The following is a 15,934-nucleotide window of genomic DNA, read 5'->3' on the forward strand; positions in this document are numbered from 1 at the left end:
TCTGTAGTTGCCATTTTTCAACATGTGGAGAAAAGCTGTGCCTTCGAAAGTCAAGTAAGCTATTATGAGGTTGAAAAACAAGAATAGAACATAAGAGGCTTGACAGAGCATCCCCAGGGAAGATACTCTGCATCTGGTGAGGTCTGTCCAAAACATAATGGTGCCCTGAAATGAGGGGACGATATAAAAAGTGTTGTAATGTCTACATGGTGAAACTAAAGTGCATGCAAATAACTTTAATTTAAAGTCTGGAATGTGCACTTTAATCACATCTGAATTGTTTGATTTAAAATTTTCTCAGCAGAGGGGGAAAAATGTGTCTTTGTCCCAAACATTAGAGGGCACTGTATATTCAACTGTTTTAGTTCAAATCTTGGTACATAAACATCATCTTATCTATGTACAAGTGTTTATTTAAAGACAGCAAAACCACAAATAGACACAAAATCAGATTATGATGACAGGTATACACATAAAAGGAAGATAATCCAGTTTAGCTACTGTATTACAACTGCCATTACTTTCCATAGGTCTGAAAAAATGAAATTGAAAAAATATGGAATACCATCATCTGATGCTTCCACTCTTGGCTAAAAATAAATGCATTATCAGCTAATGCAAAATTGGTTCTGGTAGAAGAAGCAGGAGCAGATGTCTGTTTCCAATGGAAAGTAAACAATTCAGTGACTACTAACCGAATAAACAATATCCTAATTCAGTTCTGCTTCTTATCTAATTATATCCCATTACCTTTTCTGTTGCAAAACAAGCAACAGGATCATGATAATGAGCTGCTTCCTTTTAAAACAATTTTAAGAACAGTATGTAAAATGTAAAACTTTATATATTGATTAGGTATATATACTTGTATCTTCATGTCTGCTTTGCAAGAGTTAAACCCTGTAACAGATTAAGTTTATACCTTCACCAGGCCAGATTACCTGTGATGTTTTGCTGGCGGACTATTCTGAGTTTTGGTTCATTGTAATTGTGTTCTGTTTGCTTTGATATCTGTAGTCATGGACCTGATGTGTACATTATAGGCAAGGACCTTTTAGGTATTGAGCTAGGCCCAATCCATCTAATCACAGCCATTACAGACACATAACATTCCCCCCACCAAAGGGAAAAAAAACTAAAAGCCAGAAACATATATTGCTTCTTAAATTCAAGATCCATATTAGTATATCTCCCTATTGTATAGTTTCATGAAGGCAGCAAATACCTCTTCATTTAATGATGCATAAAACCAATGCTGAGTGATTGATTTGGAAGAAAAATAGTGGAACACAAATTCTGAGGTTATAAATATTCCTTATACCTTGAAAAGACAGATTATTTCAATTTTTATTACATTGGCATTTACCAGAATCGACAGAATGCCAGTTTGGGCCTGCTGCAAAACAACTAGTAGTACAGGTATGGGACCTGTTATCCAGAATGCTTGGGACCTGGGGTTTTCGAGATACGGGATCTTTCCGTAATTTGGATCTCCATACTATACCACCATGCTAAAAATAATTTAAATTTAGAATAAACCCAATAGGATGGTTTTGCCTAGAATAAGGATTAATTATATCTTAGTTGGGATCAAGTACAAGGTACTGTTTCATAATTACAGAGAAAAAGGAAATCATTTTTTAAAATTTGAATTATTTGCTTATCATGGAGTCTATGGGAGATGGCCTTTCCGTAATTCAGAACTTTTTAGATAACGGGTTTCCTGATAAGGGATCCCCTACCTGTACCAAATTGTAACCCTCAAAGCAGTAATGCTCTTTAGGTCCTAGACCAAGGCAGCCAACACATGTACTCTTTTGAAACTCTTAATAGTAGAATTAAATATGCTAAATATATTTTAATGTTAAAATAATAATCAGATACCAAAGAGTTGGATAGCAAATAAAGTAAAAAGTTAGTGAGCTGGAAACTATAGGAATAAAATAAAATCGCATACATATAACAGCATTTGTTTGTTCATAAAGCATGCTCTACTTACAGGAACTTGATCTGCCTATTAACCAAGTTAAATTTAATTAGAATTTAAATATTGCATAATGAAAAGCTGTTTGCATTAATAAAATACCCTACTCAGCCTATGATGATAAGTGGCAAAGTAGTAGCACTGCTATGTGTGGACATGAATGAACAACTTTGACTGGGCTTCTAAATCCAATTAAAACGTACCATATGGACTGTGGCAATTACACCTGCTATTTCTCAACAAGTGATGTGCAGACTACAAGTTAGGCCTAATACTTAGCCTAGGCAAAGGGAGCACCCACCAATGTATCCAACCTACCTGTCCATCAAAATCAGATCCAACACAAGGCTGCATAAGGAAAGACAGTTGCCGAGAACTGAAGAGTAACATTTGTATTAAAAACAGTACAGAATATTTTATCTATTAAATTTAGAAAGGTATTTACTTCCATGAGATGAAAGCTAAGTGAGGTACTAAAACTTTTTTTTGTAAATAGAAACTGTGTGCTAGCAATCATATTCGACCTCCCTTTTGTGTACAAATAATTTTGTTTTTTTTATTGTTTCTAGCGCTGGTCATTACTAGTGTGTGGGTCAGACCAAGCGCTAGTACAAGTGAGCTTCTAATAGCTGGTAAGCGCCACAGTGTGGGTTATACCATGTGCTGAAAAATTATTTGTTTCATGTAATAATTTACCGGAAAGCCAACAAAATTCAAAAATGTAATTCTGTCATTTTAAATACACATTCTTGTTGATGTTTAGTTTTCACTGCCATGATAAAAAAATATAAGGGGGTATACGGAGGACAGTTATGGTGAACCATGGTGTTGCAAATAATAAGTATGTTTTATTACAGCAAACAGATGTACATGATCTGGTACAGCTGCATAAAACCCTTGCAAGATGTTTTTCCCAAAACTTTCCAACCTCTTCAAAATGTAGTCTCTCGAGAAACCAGAAACATGATTAAATTTAATGGACGGGGTTGGGCCTAAAATCTTTAAACCACATTAGATATAGTAGGGTAGTCCAGTTTTTTTGATATCTGGTTATACAGGCATAATAAAAGTCTTTTACAGGATGCAGCCACCAAAACCAGCAGTCTTTTAGCATGGTCTGTTCCTGCCTTAACTAGTTTACAAACACTGCAAGATTCCACTAATTCTGCTTAACTTTCTTAGTGCTTGTTATGGGTTCATCTTCTGCTTCCATTGTGTCAGATGGTCTCTTTTTCAGGCCTTTCATTTTTCTTGTCTGCAATTTACTAAGATCTTGCTTTTGCATATGGATGCGCCCAAATTTGGTACCAAAAGCATCATGAGATATGTTCTTTTTCTTCTTTGCCTGTTTATAAAGAGAAGTCTTATTAAAAAAAATTCAATCATAGGAACCAAATGCTTAACACTACAGAGCAGAATGTTTAAAAAAAAATCCTAAGTGGTAGTAACCACTTCTAATTAGACAAATTAGCTCACCAAAAGTGGATCTTCAGGTGTATGGCCACCTTACACTTCTCTAGTGTGTCAAATGGTTGATGCACTAGAGAAGTGAAGTTTAGGTTTTTTTTAAATTTCTTATTTATCGATTTTCTCTTTTTGGTTAGACATGACATTTTAACAATCATATAAGCACAAACAGGGAAGTTAAATCATATTATATATTACCATTTCAGGTTAGTATGTGCTTCATTCAATTTAGGGGGTGGGGGATGTTTGTAAGGGTGCCCATAAGGTTAGGGGAAGAAAATAATGGCTTTTAGGTTTTGAACAGTTTTGAAAAGAAAAGCATTTAAAAGAGAACTAAAAACTAAACATGAATATGGCTACAAATGCCATATTTTATATACTGAACTTATTGAAGCAGCCTAAAGGATTGGCATCTTTACAGAAGTAATGTTTCAGGTCTTCAAAGTTGTCACAGGGGGTCACCATACTGCAATCTGTTAGAAGTGTCTGCAACACTCACATGCTCAGTACTCTGGGCAGCTGTTGAGAAGCTAAGCTTAGGGGTCCTCACAGATAATCAAGCAGAATATGAGGTTGGCCTGTCATAGAAGGTGATACTACAGGCCCGATTATTAGGTTGTAATGCTAATTGTACTAATAATCTGTATTATTAACTAGCCAACCTTATATTGTGACATTTCTATTCTGTATATACAATATATTGTGAGTGGATGCCTAAGCTCAGTAACTGACAGAGCATGTTGAATCAGCAGAAAAAAAAAAAAAAGATAGGGAGTTACTGGGGGCATCTCTGGGGACAGAGATCTTCCCTGCTAAAGGGCTGTGGCTGCCTTGGGCTGGTACAAAAACACAATGTACAACATTTCCAGCCTATTTCTTTAGTTAAGATTTAGTTCTCCTTTAAAGGAATGGCACGGACTGTTTTTAAGTAATTGTTAATACTGATTAAATGGTCAATGCGCTGCACTGAACAAAATACCTTCAGGGCTTTGGGTTGTTTGAGGGAAAGTTTGAACAAGTCATCAGAAGCCAGATGAGTCCTCCTGACCACAAAGTCAAACGAGGGTCCCATTTCTTCAAGTTCAATTCTTGGTGTCCTGCATCCAGATTTCTTCATTAGCACCCTAAAAGAAAATGGGGATTTGTGTTATTCATTTTTCATACTTCTCTACATTGTGGCACAGAAGTGGAAATCTCAACTTGTAACCTATTACTATTAAGATACCAGCATACTTATTGTACAGCGCTGCGGAATATGTTGGCGCTTTATAAATGTTAATAATAATAATAATAATTCCAGCATTTCCGGACTACACTGTGAGTACAGAAATTACGGAGCAATACCCAACACACTAGTCTTTAGGCAGGCACTTTGCCTTCTTGAAAAAAAAAAAAATATATATACAAGCCTTACTTGTAGCTACGCATAAAAACCTTTCCATCAACTGCTGTAAAATGCAAGACATGTTCCAGGCCAGCCAGACGAACACCAGACACAGTAGGTCCTCGGAAGAAATCTAAAAATAAAAACATAGCAAATCGCAAATCAAAGTGTCACCTTGAGCCACCAGTATAAATTAAAACTGGAATATCAGCAAGAACAACAAATTATTTTAGATTACTTAGAATGAGTTGTTTGTGAAGGATATGCCATATTAATTTATTACAAAGCCCAGTCATGTTAAAAGCAGGAGAGTTGCAGGACCTATCACTTCCTGCTGTGATGATGCTGCAGATCTGTACTCATGGGGTGGGGCAACTTTTGAACCGATTATCTCCAACCACAGAGCAATGGAATCAAAGTATGACATATGGGCAATGATGCCAAAACATGCCAAGATGTCAAACCACATTGGTGAGACCAATATAAGATAAGAGGCTATGCTGGGTGCACCGCTACTAAGGCTTCTTACAGATAATCAGGTCAGAGGGCTTGTAGTGGACATTACTGTGTATGCAATTTGGTTTACATCAACAACTTTTGCACCACTACACCACCATGCAGGGTTTGGACATTTTATTACAATCGGATACTGTAAAAATCCCTCAAGGTATATAGCATACCTATAAATAAACTTTTCAGCCGTCTATAGTCTTCACTCATTTCAAAGGCATCTCCAGCAAATATAAGTAGTGGTTTGGTACCTTCAGGACACTTGCAGTTCTGCAAAAAATTGAGTTGCTATAACATCAGAAAGTTCATTAACGGATTCATTTTAGAACCTCGATAAATAAACCACATTAAAAGAGAAGGAAAGGTAAAAACTAAGTAAGCTTTATCAGAAAGGTGTATGTAAATACAGCCATACGCACTCACAGAAAAGTTGCACTCTATTAAAAGAAACACAGGATTTCTTGTCTCGTTTTTTGTGGACATGTTCTTGGGTATCTGACTTCCTCTCTCAGAAAAATTCTTTATTCCCAGGGCCTGAGTCTGCGCAGCTCTCTCCCTTCTCCTGCTCCCCCCCTCCCATAAGAATTCATAAAACAAAGCCCTTCCATCCATCAGAATGTGTAATCTGAGCTACCAACAGCTAGAGATGTAGCAGGAAGCTACAGAGACCAAGCTAAAATGGTAGCTGCTATCTTAAACAAATGAAGGGAAGCTTCTAGGGCTCTTTACTCATGTATGGCAAACATTCTAGCTGTGGCTAATCTATTGGGAGTAAAATGCCAAAATAATATTCCTTCTCCTTTAAAATGTACATAGTGTAAGACTGTCTTGGAATAAACCATATACAGTAAAGGTATGGAATAGATTAACCAGAAAGCTTGGGACTTGGGGTTTTCCGGTGATCTTTCTATCATTTGGAGCAATATTTCTTAAAGGAGAAGGAAAGGCTAAATCACAAGGGGTGCCAAATGTTAGGCACCCCTCCCCAAGTGATAGTAATCTCTTGCCATAGGCTAGTCTACCATATTTGTACTGGCAGAAGTAACATAGTGGAGACTAGAAGTAACACAGAGGAGACTAATCTCTCACATGGTGAAAACTGCCACCACTTCAGCTCAACATATTTTTACGTTGTCTGAATCATAGTATACAAATACTGCCACGTTTAAGGTGCCCACTAATAAGGTTTTAGTATTCAGCAAACTAAAATCGAGTGTGGAGTGCAGTGGAGTACAGGAGTGATTTTTGGATTAAAGGGGTTGTTCACCTTCAATGTTCAAATCTTATTTAACTACCAACAATGTTAGAAAATCCATTTTCTATATAAAAAAAAAAAAAGTAAAAAGGCCACTGTAAATGCAACTTTTTATACCCGTTAAATCTGTCCTTCTGTCTCTCTGATCAGTTTTCTAAAGGGATTGGAGTGGCCTGTTTCAAGCTGACACACTGAGAACTTCGTAATGCTTACATCATAATTTCCAGGCTTTGACCTTACTTTTTTCCTATTGGGCCAGCCCATTGGTTGCTTGTGCACTCAACAAATTGCATAAATCTAAAGGTCATAGGTTAATTTCCTCCTTTGCAATAGCATAGGCAAACATACTGTTATTTTAGATTTGCAGAACTCTGTCAGAAAGCAGTGTCAGACTCACAGAAGACACGGGCAACAGCAGCAGCACATTTTTGTTAACTATTTATATGGTAAAGAATGTTCTATCAATATGAAATGTTAATGTGATTGTGAATGTTGTACAAAGGTGAACAACCCCTTTAAGGATTTACATAATGAATGTAAAGGGAATGAGAAAGATAACTATTTTAAAACATACCTTAATTTCCTTTAATGAAACATACTTTTCCACCCCCAACTCAATCATATCCAGAACATGATAATCATACATTCGACCTGGCAAAATGAAAAAGTTAGTTAGTACATATTGCTATAATTTCTAACTGTGGCTAGAACTTCAGCCTTTTTGCACAAGGGTCCTGACTAGGGCACTATGAACACAGTTTGTATGTTCTAACAGTGTCCCATTAAAGGAACATTAACACCAAAAAATGTATATATTTTAAAGAAATTAAACTATAATATACTGCTGCCCTGAACTGGTAAAAGTTGTGTGTTTGCTTCAGAAACATTACTAGAGTTTATATAAACCCTGGTGTGTAGACATGGGGCAGCCATTCAAAAGAATAAAAGGCACAGGTTATATAGCAGCTAACAGATAAACCCTGTAGAATACAATTGTGTCTTATCTGTTATCTGCTATGTAACCTGTGCTTTTTCTCCTTTTTCCCTGCTTGAACGGCTGCCCCCAAGGCTACACAGCAGCGTATTTATATAAACTATAGTAATGTTCCTGAACCAAACACCCCAGTTTTACCATTGCAGGGCAACAGTACATTATATTTCAATTACTTTAGAACACTTTCATTTTTTGGTGTTACTGTTCCTTTAACAGACATTCTGGATAAACAGACCCTAGTTTGTAACATAGTAACATAGTAAGTTGGGTTGAAAAAAGACATACGTCCATCACGTTCAACCATAATGCCTATATATAACCTGCCTAACTACAAGTTGATCCAGAGGAAGGCAAAAAACCCCATCTGAAGCCTCTCTAATTTGCTGCAGAGGGGAAAAAATTTCTTCCTGACTCCAAGATGGCAATCGGACTAGTCCCTGGATCAACTTGTACTAAGAGCTATCTCCCATAACCCTGTATTCCCTCACTTGCTAAGAATCCATCCAGCCCCTTCTTAAAGCTATATAATGTATCAGCCAGTACAACTGATAGTACATGATAGAAACATTAGATTGTACAGTGAGGCAGTGAATGATACAAATGTAAATTGTAAACCGATATATCCACACCAAATCAAGAACAATTCAGGTCTTTGATTTTCCAATACATTAGTCTGAAACTAAAAAAAATGAGTGTGGCAAAACTGAGAACAGAAGACAGATTCACAGATTATTACCATATAATTTCTGGGAACAATTTTTATTCTACATGGAAGGATACATATTAACAAGTGTGATAGTGATGGGCATGCCAACTAAAATGTAAGCACAGTCCCTTCCAGCTTCCCAATGGTTACTGTATCACAGGGTGCATACCACCCTTAAACGCCTGCACAAAAGGTCCCTTCTGGCCACCCTTGAAGACCCACTTCTATCACTTATAAGAGCGGGTCATAAAAAGTGTAAGATCTCTACCCTATACAAATATATTATGGATGCGAGGCAAAAACTGACTACCATGAAATGCAGGGAATCCTGGGAGGAGGACCTAGGTCCTATACTGGATGATCAATGGAAGGAGGTGCTGGCCTCCCCAAAAACTGTGTCCATTAACTGTAGGCATGAGATGTTGCAGCTCTACCTTATCCACTGGGCCTACTACACCCCCGCGAAACTGCAAAAAATTTACCCAGAATCCTCCCCGCTATGCCTTAGATGTCAGGCGGAGACTGGAACCCTCTTGCATACCCTCTGGTCCTGCCCAACGCTAACTACCTACTGGGCCTCGATCCTTAACAAGCTGAATGCGGTGACAAACTCAGATATCACCCCGTCCCCAAAAGTATGCATCCTGGGCATAACCTCCAGCCTAGAGTTAAACCAAGGTCTAAAAACTCTTATAACTAAGGCGTTATTCCAAGCCCGTAGACAACTAACCCTGAACTGGAAAGGGCAGACAGCCCCGTCCTATGACTCATGGCTGAATGCCATGAATGAGGTATGTCTGCAAGAAAAGCATTCTCTATGCAGGAAAGGGAAAAATGTCACTTATACCAATATCTGGGGGAGCTGGGAAGCACACACTGCCTGACAAAGCTAAATAAAACATAGGTATAACCGAGCTGAATCACAGGGTACCAGGGTAACCCAAGTACTCCCTACTCTGCAAACCCAGTAGGTTACCCCATGAACCAGAGGGAAAGACTAACATCTACACCGTTGTATCCAAGGCGAGCACTACTTGGAAAAACTTATTGTCATTATCTCATGAATGTGTAAATGTAAGTTGAACCGTGATGTAATATATGTATGATATCTTGCCTGTATTAATGCCAATGCTTTGTTTTCAATAAAAACTTGTTGGAAAAAAAAAAAAAAAATGTAAGCACAGTCTCTCCACTGGGGGGTGCACATAAATTTGAAACCCCAAGTGAATTTAGCTTTTCTTGACCTTAAACATCTTCACAAAAAATTAGCAGAAAGAAAAAAATAAATTTCATCATGGTCCATATAAAAAGAATAAAGGTATATTAAACCTTCAAATGTTTCTTAGTGTTAGAATTTCATAAAGTCATAAAATAAAAGCAACCATACAGTAGTACACAATGGGGGTAATGTAATGTCCACTCAAGGTGTAATAAAACATAGCAACCAATTAGATATTCATTTTAAAAATCAGCCCACCAGTAACATGCTGTCTGCTGACCTAGTTGCAAGGAATAGTATGTTATACAAAACATTAGCAGGTAATATAAAAATACAGGTAAATTATTTTTTTGTATTTACTTTCCAACCCACATACACTATAACTTACCAAAAATAAGGTCATTTGGCCGCTTTTTGTTATGAGAACCAAATATGAACAAGGAACAGTCTGATTTCTTTGCAAAAAACTCCTAGAGAAACATTTAAAAAAAAAAAAAAAAATCTTTAGTGAAGTACGAGACAATTTAGTCAAAGTAAACTTACAACACATCATCATCTATTTAAGCAGACAAGTGACCTATCCAGCAGTTTATTGTAAAGTTATTCAGAAAATACAGACCAGCCTACCTACATTGAGGGAAAAGGGAAAGGAATAATGAACATTTTTCAGCTTACCAGTGAGGTCTGATCCTCAAATGGTCTGGTCATATTTTTCCTTAAAGAAAATATGTATATTATATTATGATTTTAAAAAAGACAAAATAAGTTGCTTGTGTTTTATAGGTTGTTGACACAATATATACATTTTTATATGCTATAAGGATAACCAAGTATCAATTTTAAAGAAATTCTGTCATCATATGCCATTTAACATATCATTTTTTTCCCCGCTTCAATCCATGTAAAAGTGCATTTTTTAGGATGAAATCCACCCAGTGTACAGACAGATGAAATGGCTTTGAGTGCTAACTGAACATGGGTCAACTGAAGCAGACTGGCAAAATTTTTTCTTTGCTGACATAAAGAACGCTTTGTGTGACACTTAACCTTAAAGGGGAGATTTGTCGTGGGCGACAAGGGTGGGACGGCATTTCAGGGAGATTAGTCACCCGCGACAAGGGAGATTTGTTGCGAGCGACTAATCTCCCCGTGTGTCACAGCCCTAACAAGTCATAGGAAATTCAAACAGCAAGACAATGATGTTTACAAGTCATTTGTTTAGAGTGTGTTTAATCAAGCTTTGTGTTTAGGAACAGTGACTTTGATCCTAAGCTAATGGCACATGAAGAGCAGAGAGAAGCCAATTTGCTCCTGTAAGAAAATGCTCATCTGCTCCCCAGTATGTCTACACTGACAGCCATGGAGTCAGCCTGTGTTCAGACACATGGAGGAGATATCTTGTCTATAAAGCAAAATGAAGCACTTTTGCCAAGGCTGTAACTTATATGCGATTAGACTAAAGGTGGTTATGCACGGACAGATTTCAGCTGCTGATTCTGTAAATTTACATTCTCACCGGTGGGATGTCATATCGGGAAGATTAGTCGCCCACGACAAGGGAGATTTGTCGCAGGCGACTAATCTCCCCGTGTGCCACAGCCCTAAGACAGACTCAGCAGCTTATCTGCCCGTGTATGGAGCCCTCAGACAGGCCTCCCGAACTACTATCTGGCGAAAAATTATAAAGAACTTATATGTCTGCATCCAAATATGGGATCCTACGCTGTTATAAATAGGTTAAGTCCATCCCCTTTATTGTGACATAAAGAATGTCAGAACAACAGAAACAATCATATACACGGTATAGCACGTTTAGTTTAAATAGATTATGCTGAATTCTAGCTCCATATCAGCCCCAAAAGCCTTGAGGCAGCATGGAATGTCAGTTATAGTCTAGAAAATTCTGGAGGGCTGCAGGTTAAATATGACTAAGTTAGAATATAATAAGAATCTAAAAGTACTGCTACCTCTAATTGATATTAAAATGGGGTGTCTTAGAAAAAGAAACATTAGGTTGTATTTCCATGTCTAAACTGTCACCTGACAGCAAGAAAAAGGCTCTTGCTTTCCAAGACAGTGGTAAAAAACAAAGAAAAACTATATAGACTATAGCCCCTTGGTATTTGCCCTGATTAGCCTAACATACACTAGGCAAGCAGTACTCAAAGCAAGAGGATCAACAAGATCCCCAGAAGTCAAATCTTTCTTCCTATATGAGAAAACAGTTATTAAATTGCATAAACTGCATAAAGCAAAGTGCAAAATTAAATCTAAACCGATAACTGGCTCACAATCCTAACCCCCAAATTTACAGGATCTCCCCTGAGAAAACTTACAGGATCTCCCCCTGAGAAAACCAGTTTTTTTCCACCAGTGGTCTGTATTGTTGCCGGCGGAAGGGCATTTTGGAAAGAAAAGTTGCCCGCAGTAGCAGAGATCTATTGCAGGAGACTAAATCTCTCCATGGGACATCAGCCTTACAAAGGACCATCATACAGAATTATAAAACACAAAATAAACAGGAACACTTACTTTTTATAGAGTACAGCATATGGTTTTTTTATAGCATACTGAAAGAGTAAGAATTCCAGTTACAAGGACAGTTCAACACGTAATATTAACGCTTTTTGTATTTGTACTGAAAGGAAACTTGGGATCATGCAAACTAAAATGCAACCAGGAAACATAAAATCTAGAGAACTAGTTCTCAAACATAATAGTCAGTAAAAGCGATATTAATGTTTGACCTGTAAGTGGTTATATGTATACATTAAAAAAAAACCAAAACAAACAAAAAAAAAAAACCATATAAACTTTATAGCATGTTTGGTAAAAACAGATGGCCATACTACACCTTCCAGATCATTGTCAATTTCAAATAGGAGTTGTAATACTACCTCTAATCCTTAAGCAAAAAAAATACTGTTCTATGCTTCCACTATTGTCTCAAAGGGAGAAAAATGTGGTTGCTCCCTATGCAGTAGTCTATAGCCTCTACATATTTGCCTCTAGGAGCCCTAAAAGAGCAGTTTAGTGTAAAAATTAAACTGGGTAAAATAGATAGACTGTGCAAAATAAAAAATGTTATCAATATAGCTAGTTAGTTAGGCAGAAATGTAATCTATAAAGGCTGGAGTGAGCAGAGGTCTAACATAATGGCCATAACATTACTTCCTCCTTTACAACTCTCTAAGCTGTTAGCAGTCAGTAACCAATCAGTGACTTGAGGGGGGGGGGCACATGGGACATAACTGTTTAGTTAGTTTGCATATGAAGCTGACCTGCATGCTCACAAACTAACTGAACAGTTATGTCCCATGTGGCTCCCCTAAAGTCACTGACTAAGAGGTTAGAGAGCTAAAAGCAGGAAGTACTGTTTGGCTATTATGTCAGGCATCTGCTACTCAAGTCTTTGCAGATGACATTTTTGGCTAACAATATTGCAAATATTTTTTTTATTTTGTGCAATCTATCCATTTTATCCAGTTTCATTTTTACACTGAACTGTTCCTTTAAGGTCAGTATGGGTAGTATGGGGCCCTCTGACTGGCCTATCTATCCAAAAATCTGCCAGACGTCAACTGGGCAGGTTGGAGTTTTTTGTTGGATTGAGAGCTACATCTGTGTGTTCATGCAATTCTCATTCTGATTTTCTGCATAGCAGCAATTATGAACATTGCTGAATAGATCTTCTTTACATGTATGACCAGCTTTACATGCAACTAGGTCAGTTGTTCTCAAAATCCATTCACCCAGGTTTTCCATAGTCAACACCTAAGCTTCAAAATAAGGCTTACAGTGATCACAAACTAAAATTTGACACCTGGATATGCAAGATTTACTCTTTCCTTTTTCTACCTTTAGTACAATAACCTTTATCCTAGCCATGCCATAGTACGGCCTCTGTGTTCTTCTGCCCCCACTCCTCTTTATGAATAATATGCTATGCGCAAGGGTAATACAGAACTAGTTAGCAGCATTAAGGAACACCTTCAGCACCCTTTCATGGGATGGCACAGAGGCACTGGGCTACCCATACATACATAATAAGCAATAATACCATTACATTAAAAGGGGCTATATTTGCAGAAGAATACTATATAGAGGTGCAACCTAAATGGCACTGACATAAGAAAGCCGAGTATAACGTGTACTTACAATATCTTTTAGTGCTTGTGTGACTGTATTATTAGCATTGCCTCCTTTGATGAGCATGGCATTTTTGATATTCTCGTTGAGCTTAGGCTCCCTGTGTTCCTGAAATCTCTTTGACCTCTTTGTTTTCGGTTTGCTGGTGATGAAGATATAAACAAGTACCATTAATAAATAACGATGCATAATCACTGCAATGTAAACACGTAAATAAACCCCTACGTGTGTCTGGGAGAGAGAGAGAGGTGTGTTATCTGGGTCTGATTTCCTCTATAAATCATGTACCTTTCCCATTTTGTGAAAATCCCATACTGATTTACTCCAACCAAATTCCAACTTACACCACACGATCCAGTCCAGACATTTTTCGCAGATCGCCAAACCCACGTGGAGTTCTAGTTCCGGTAGCTGCTAGTTTCTACTGCCGATTCGGCCCCCGGTGACGTCATTGGCAAGGGACGCACGGCGTCATCGTCACGTGGTGTATATAAGTTCTAGCTAAAGGCGCGAGTCCATGTTACGCCGAGCCGGTGAGGTACCGTGTGGGTCATAGATACAGAGCTCTGCGGAGTCTCTCTCATGTGTGTTGCGAGTATTGGGTGGGGCAGCCCTGAGAGGGTTGGTGGGGCCGCTGGGAGAATTGGGTGGGGCAGCCCTGAGAGGGTTGGTGGGGTCACTGGGAGTATTTGGTGGGGCAGCCCTGAGAGGGTGAGTGTTATATGAGAGGCATATATAAAAATTAAGAATGTACCAGTGAATTAAACTCCGCTAAACATAGAAGCATTATGTTTCCTACTGATTTATTGAGATATTATTGCAGAACCCTACTAGTCCCGCTCATCTGTTCCACTTCCTGCTGGCTAAATTCTCTGGATGTGCAGGGGAGCCCTTGCACTGTAGGATAGGAACCAATCAGCAGCGCTAGGCTGACCTGATAGGGAACTGAAGCATGTCTTTGTTTTTATGACTGCAGGGCTGTGATTGGCTCTCCCCCTCCTACTGTGCTTCTGGCAGAGACCATTAGGACACGCCAACCCTTCATTTGAAACACTGACAGAGACCTGAGAGGATCTATACAGAGCTCCAATAATGGGGCCATTTTTGCAGACAGTATTCAATTTAAGGCCAAAGTGAAACCAGCACCATATATCGTAATTGCTTACAAAATTAGGGTTTTTTCCATTTATGCAATATGTCTCCTTTAAGCAGAAATTCACTGTAAGCTTCTTAGGTGAACAACATTTGATTGCGCTTGTGCTTAATTTCCAGTGTGGGTGACAAAAAGTTTCCTTCCCACCATTATCTGGCTTTTAGTATTTCTTGTAGTGGAATTGGAAGTGCTTTCATTTTGCATCTTCCTGGTGCAATTGAGTAAGTAAAAGGTATTTAGGGAGTTAGTTTAAGGAAAGCTAAAATCATCATATTTATTGTCTTTATAGAATATGTAAACCTAAAAACACAAGCACGTTTGCAATTGCCAGGGTTCTCTAGTTTACAAAAGGGGAACCACCACATGCTCTGTCTTTTTAGGCCCTCACTTGCTGGATGAAGGAGTGTTAGGGTTGCCACCTGGGCAGTATAAACAATCCCTGATGCTGATGTTATTAAGAGGGAAAAAGGTTAGACCATAGCTAAAAGGCCTGTGTAGATAGGTTCCAGTAGGTGAAGTATGTGCCAGGAAAGAGTTGTAATAGCTCACTCTAGGGGGCCGATTCATTAAAACACGAGTTTGAATCTTTAATGGGACAAATTCGGATTGGATACGATAATTTCTGAAGATCGCAAAAATCAAAAAAATGCTTACGAAAAAATAGTTTTAATCACGATAATATCGTATTGGCGATCCGAAAGTCACGAAATTTTCATACTGAACGATCGTAAAATGCAGGAAAACCTTTTTATCCTTCTGTGCATGATTTTGGAAGCCTCCCATAGGAACTAATGGCACTCTGCAGCTCCAACCTGGCCCAAGGAAAGTCACGATACCAAAGCTTGAAGGAATCCGAAACTTTCATACTTTCGTCGCGAAAATTTTGACACACAGTACAAAAAAGTTGTGAGAGCGACGAAAAAGTTGCGCTAGGTACGAAATTGTCGCAAAAAACACGATTACGAACACGATGGAAAAAAAATGCATTTGGAGCATTCATGTGTTAATATATTTCCCCATAGGAGTGAGAGGCAGGATCGGAGTAGTTAGTAGAGCAGTCAGAGGCTTCAAAGAAGAGGCTAGTTGGGTTAGTACACTATATTGTCAATGCCA

General features: G+C 38.2%; 1 protein-coding gene across 2 annotated transcripts; it reads right to left on the bottom strand.

Annotated features, from left to right (window-relative positions):
• Positions 1 to 395: 395 nt before the first annotated feature.
• On the bottom strand, positions 396 to 14,121 carry rpf2 (ribosome production factor 2 homolog). Of its 2 annotated transcripts, none has more exon segments than NM_001008430.3 (10): positions 396 to 3,329; positions 4,431 to 4,575; positions 4,866 to 4,968; positions 5,516 to 5,615; positions 7,175 to 7,251; positions 9,908 to 9,989; positions 10,195 to 10,234; positions 12,052 to 12,089; positions 13,678 to 13,810; positions 14,013 to 14,121. In NM_001008430.3, coding segments are annotated over 10 exon segments (927 nt in total). In that variant the 5' UTR covers positions 14,036 to 14,121; the 3' UTR covers positions 396 to 3,143.
• Between the last annotated feature and the right edge of the window lie 1,813 nt (positions 14,122 to 15,934).

This window comes from Xenopus tropicalis, chromosome 5 (genome assembly GCF_000004195.4).
Source record: "Xenopus tropicalis strain Nigerian chromosome 5, UCB_Xtro_10.0, whole genome shotgun sequence".
Taxonomy (NCBI): Eukaryota; Metazoa; Chordata; class Amphibia; order Anura; family Pipidae; genus Xenopus; species Xenopus tropicalis.

Bases quoted from the DNA above. Each gene is read 5' to 3' on its own strand.
- rpf2 (XM_012962908.3), bottom strand. From the start codon at position 13,734: ATGCTCATCAAAGGAGGCAATGCTAATAATACAGTCACACAAGCACTA. The intron at 7,252-9,907 runs GTAAGTTATAGT...TCATTTTGCCAG, and splicing joins GCCAAATGACCTTATTTTTG to GTCGAATGTATGATTATCAT. The intron at 4,576-4,865 runs GTAAGGCTTGTA...ATTTTCTTTTAG, and splicing joins GTTTTTATGCGTAGCTACAA to GGTGCTAATGAAGAAATCTG.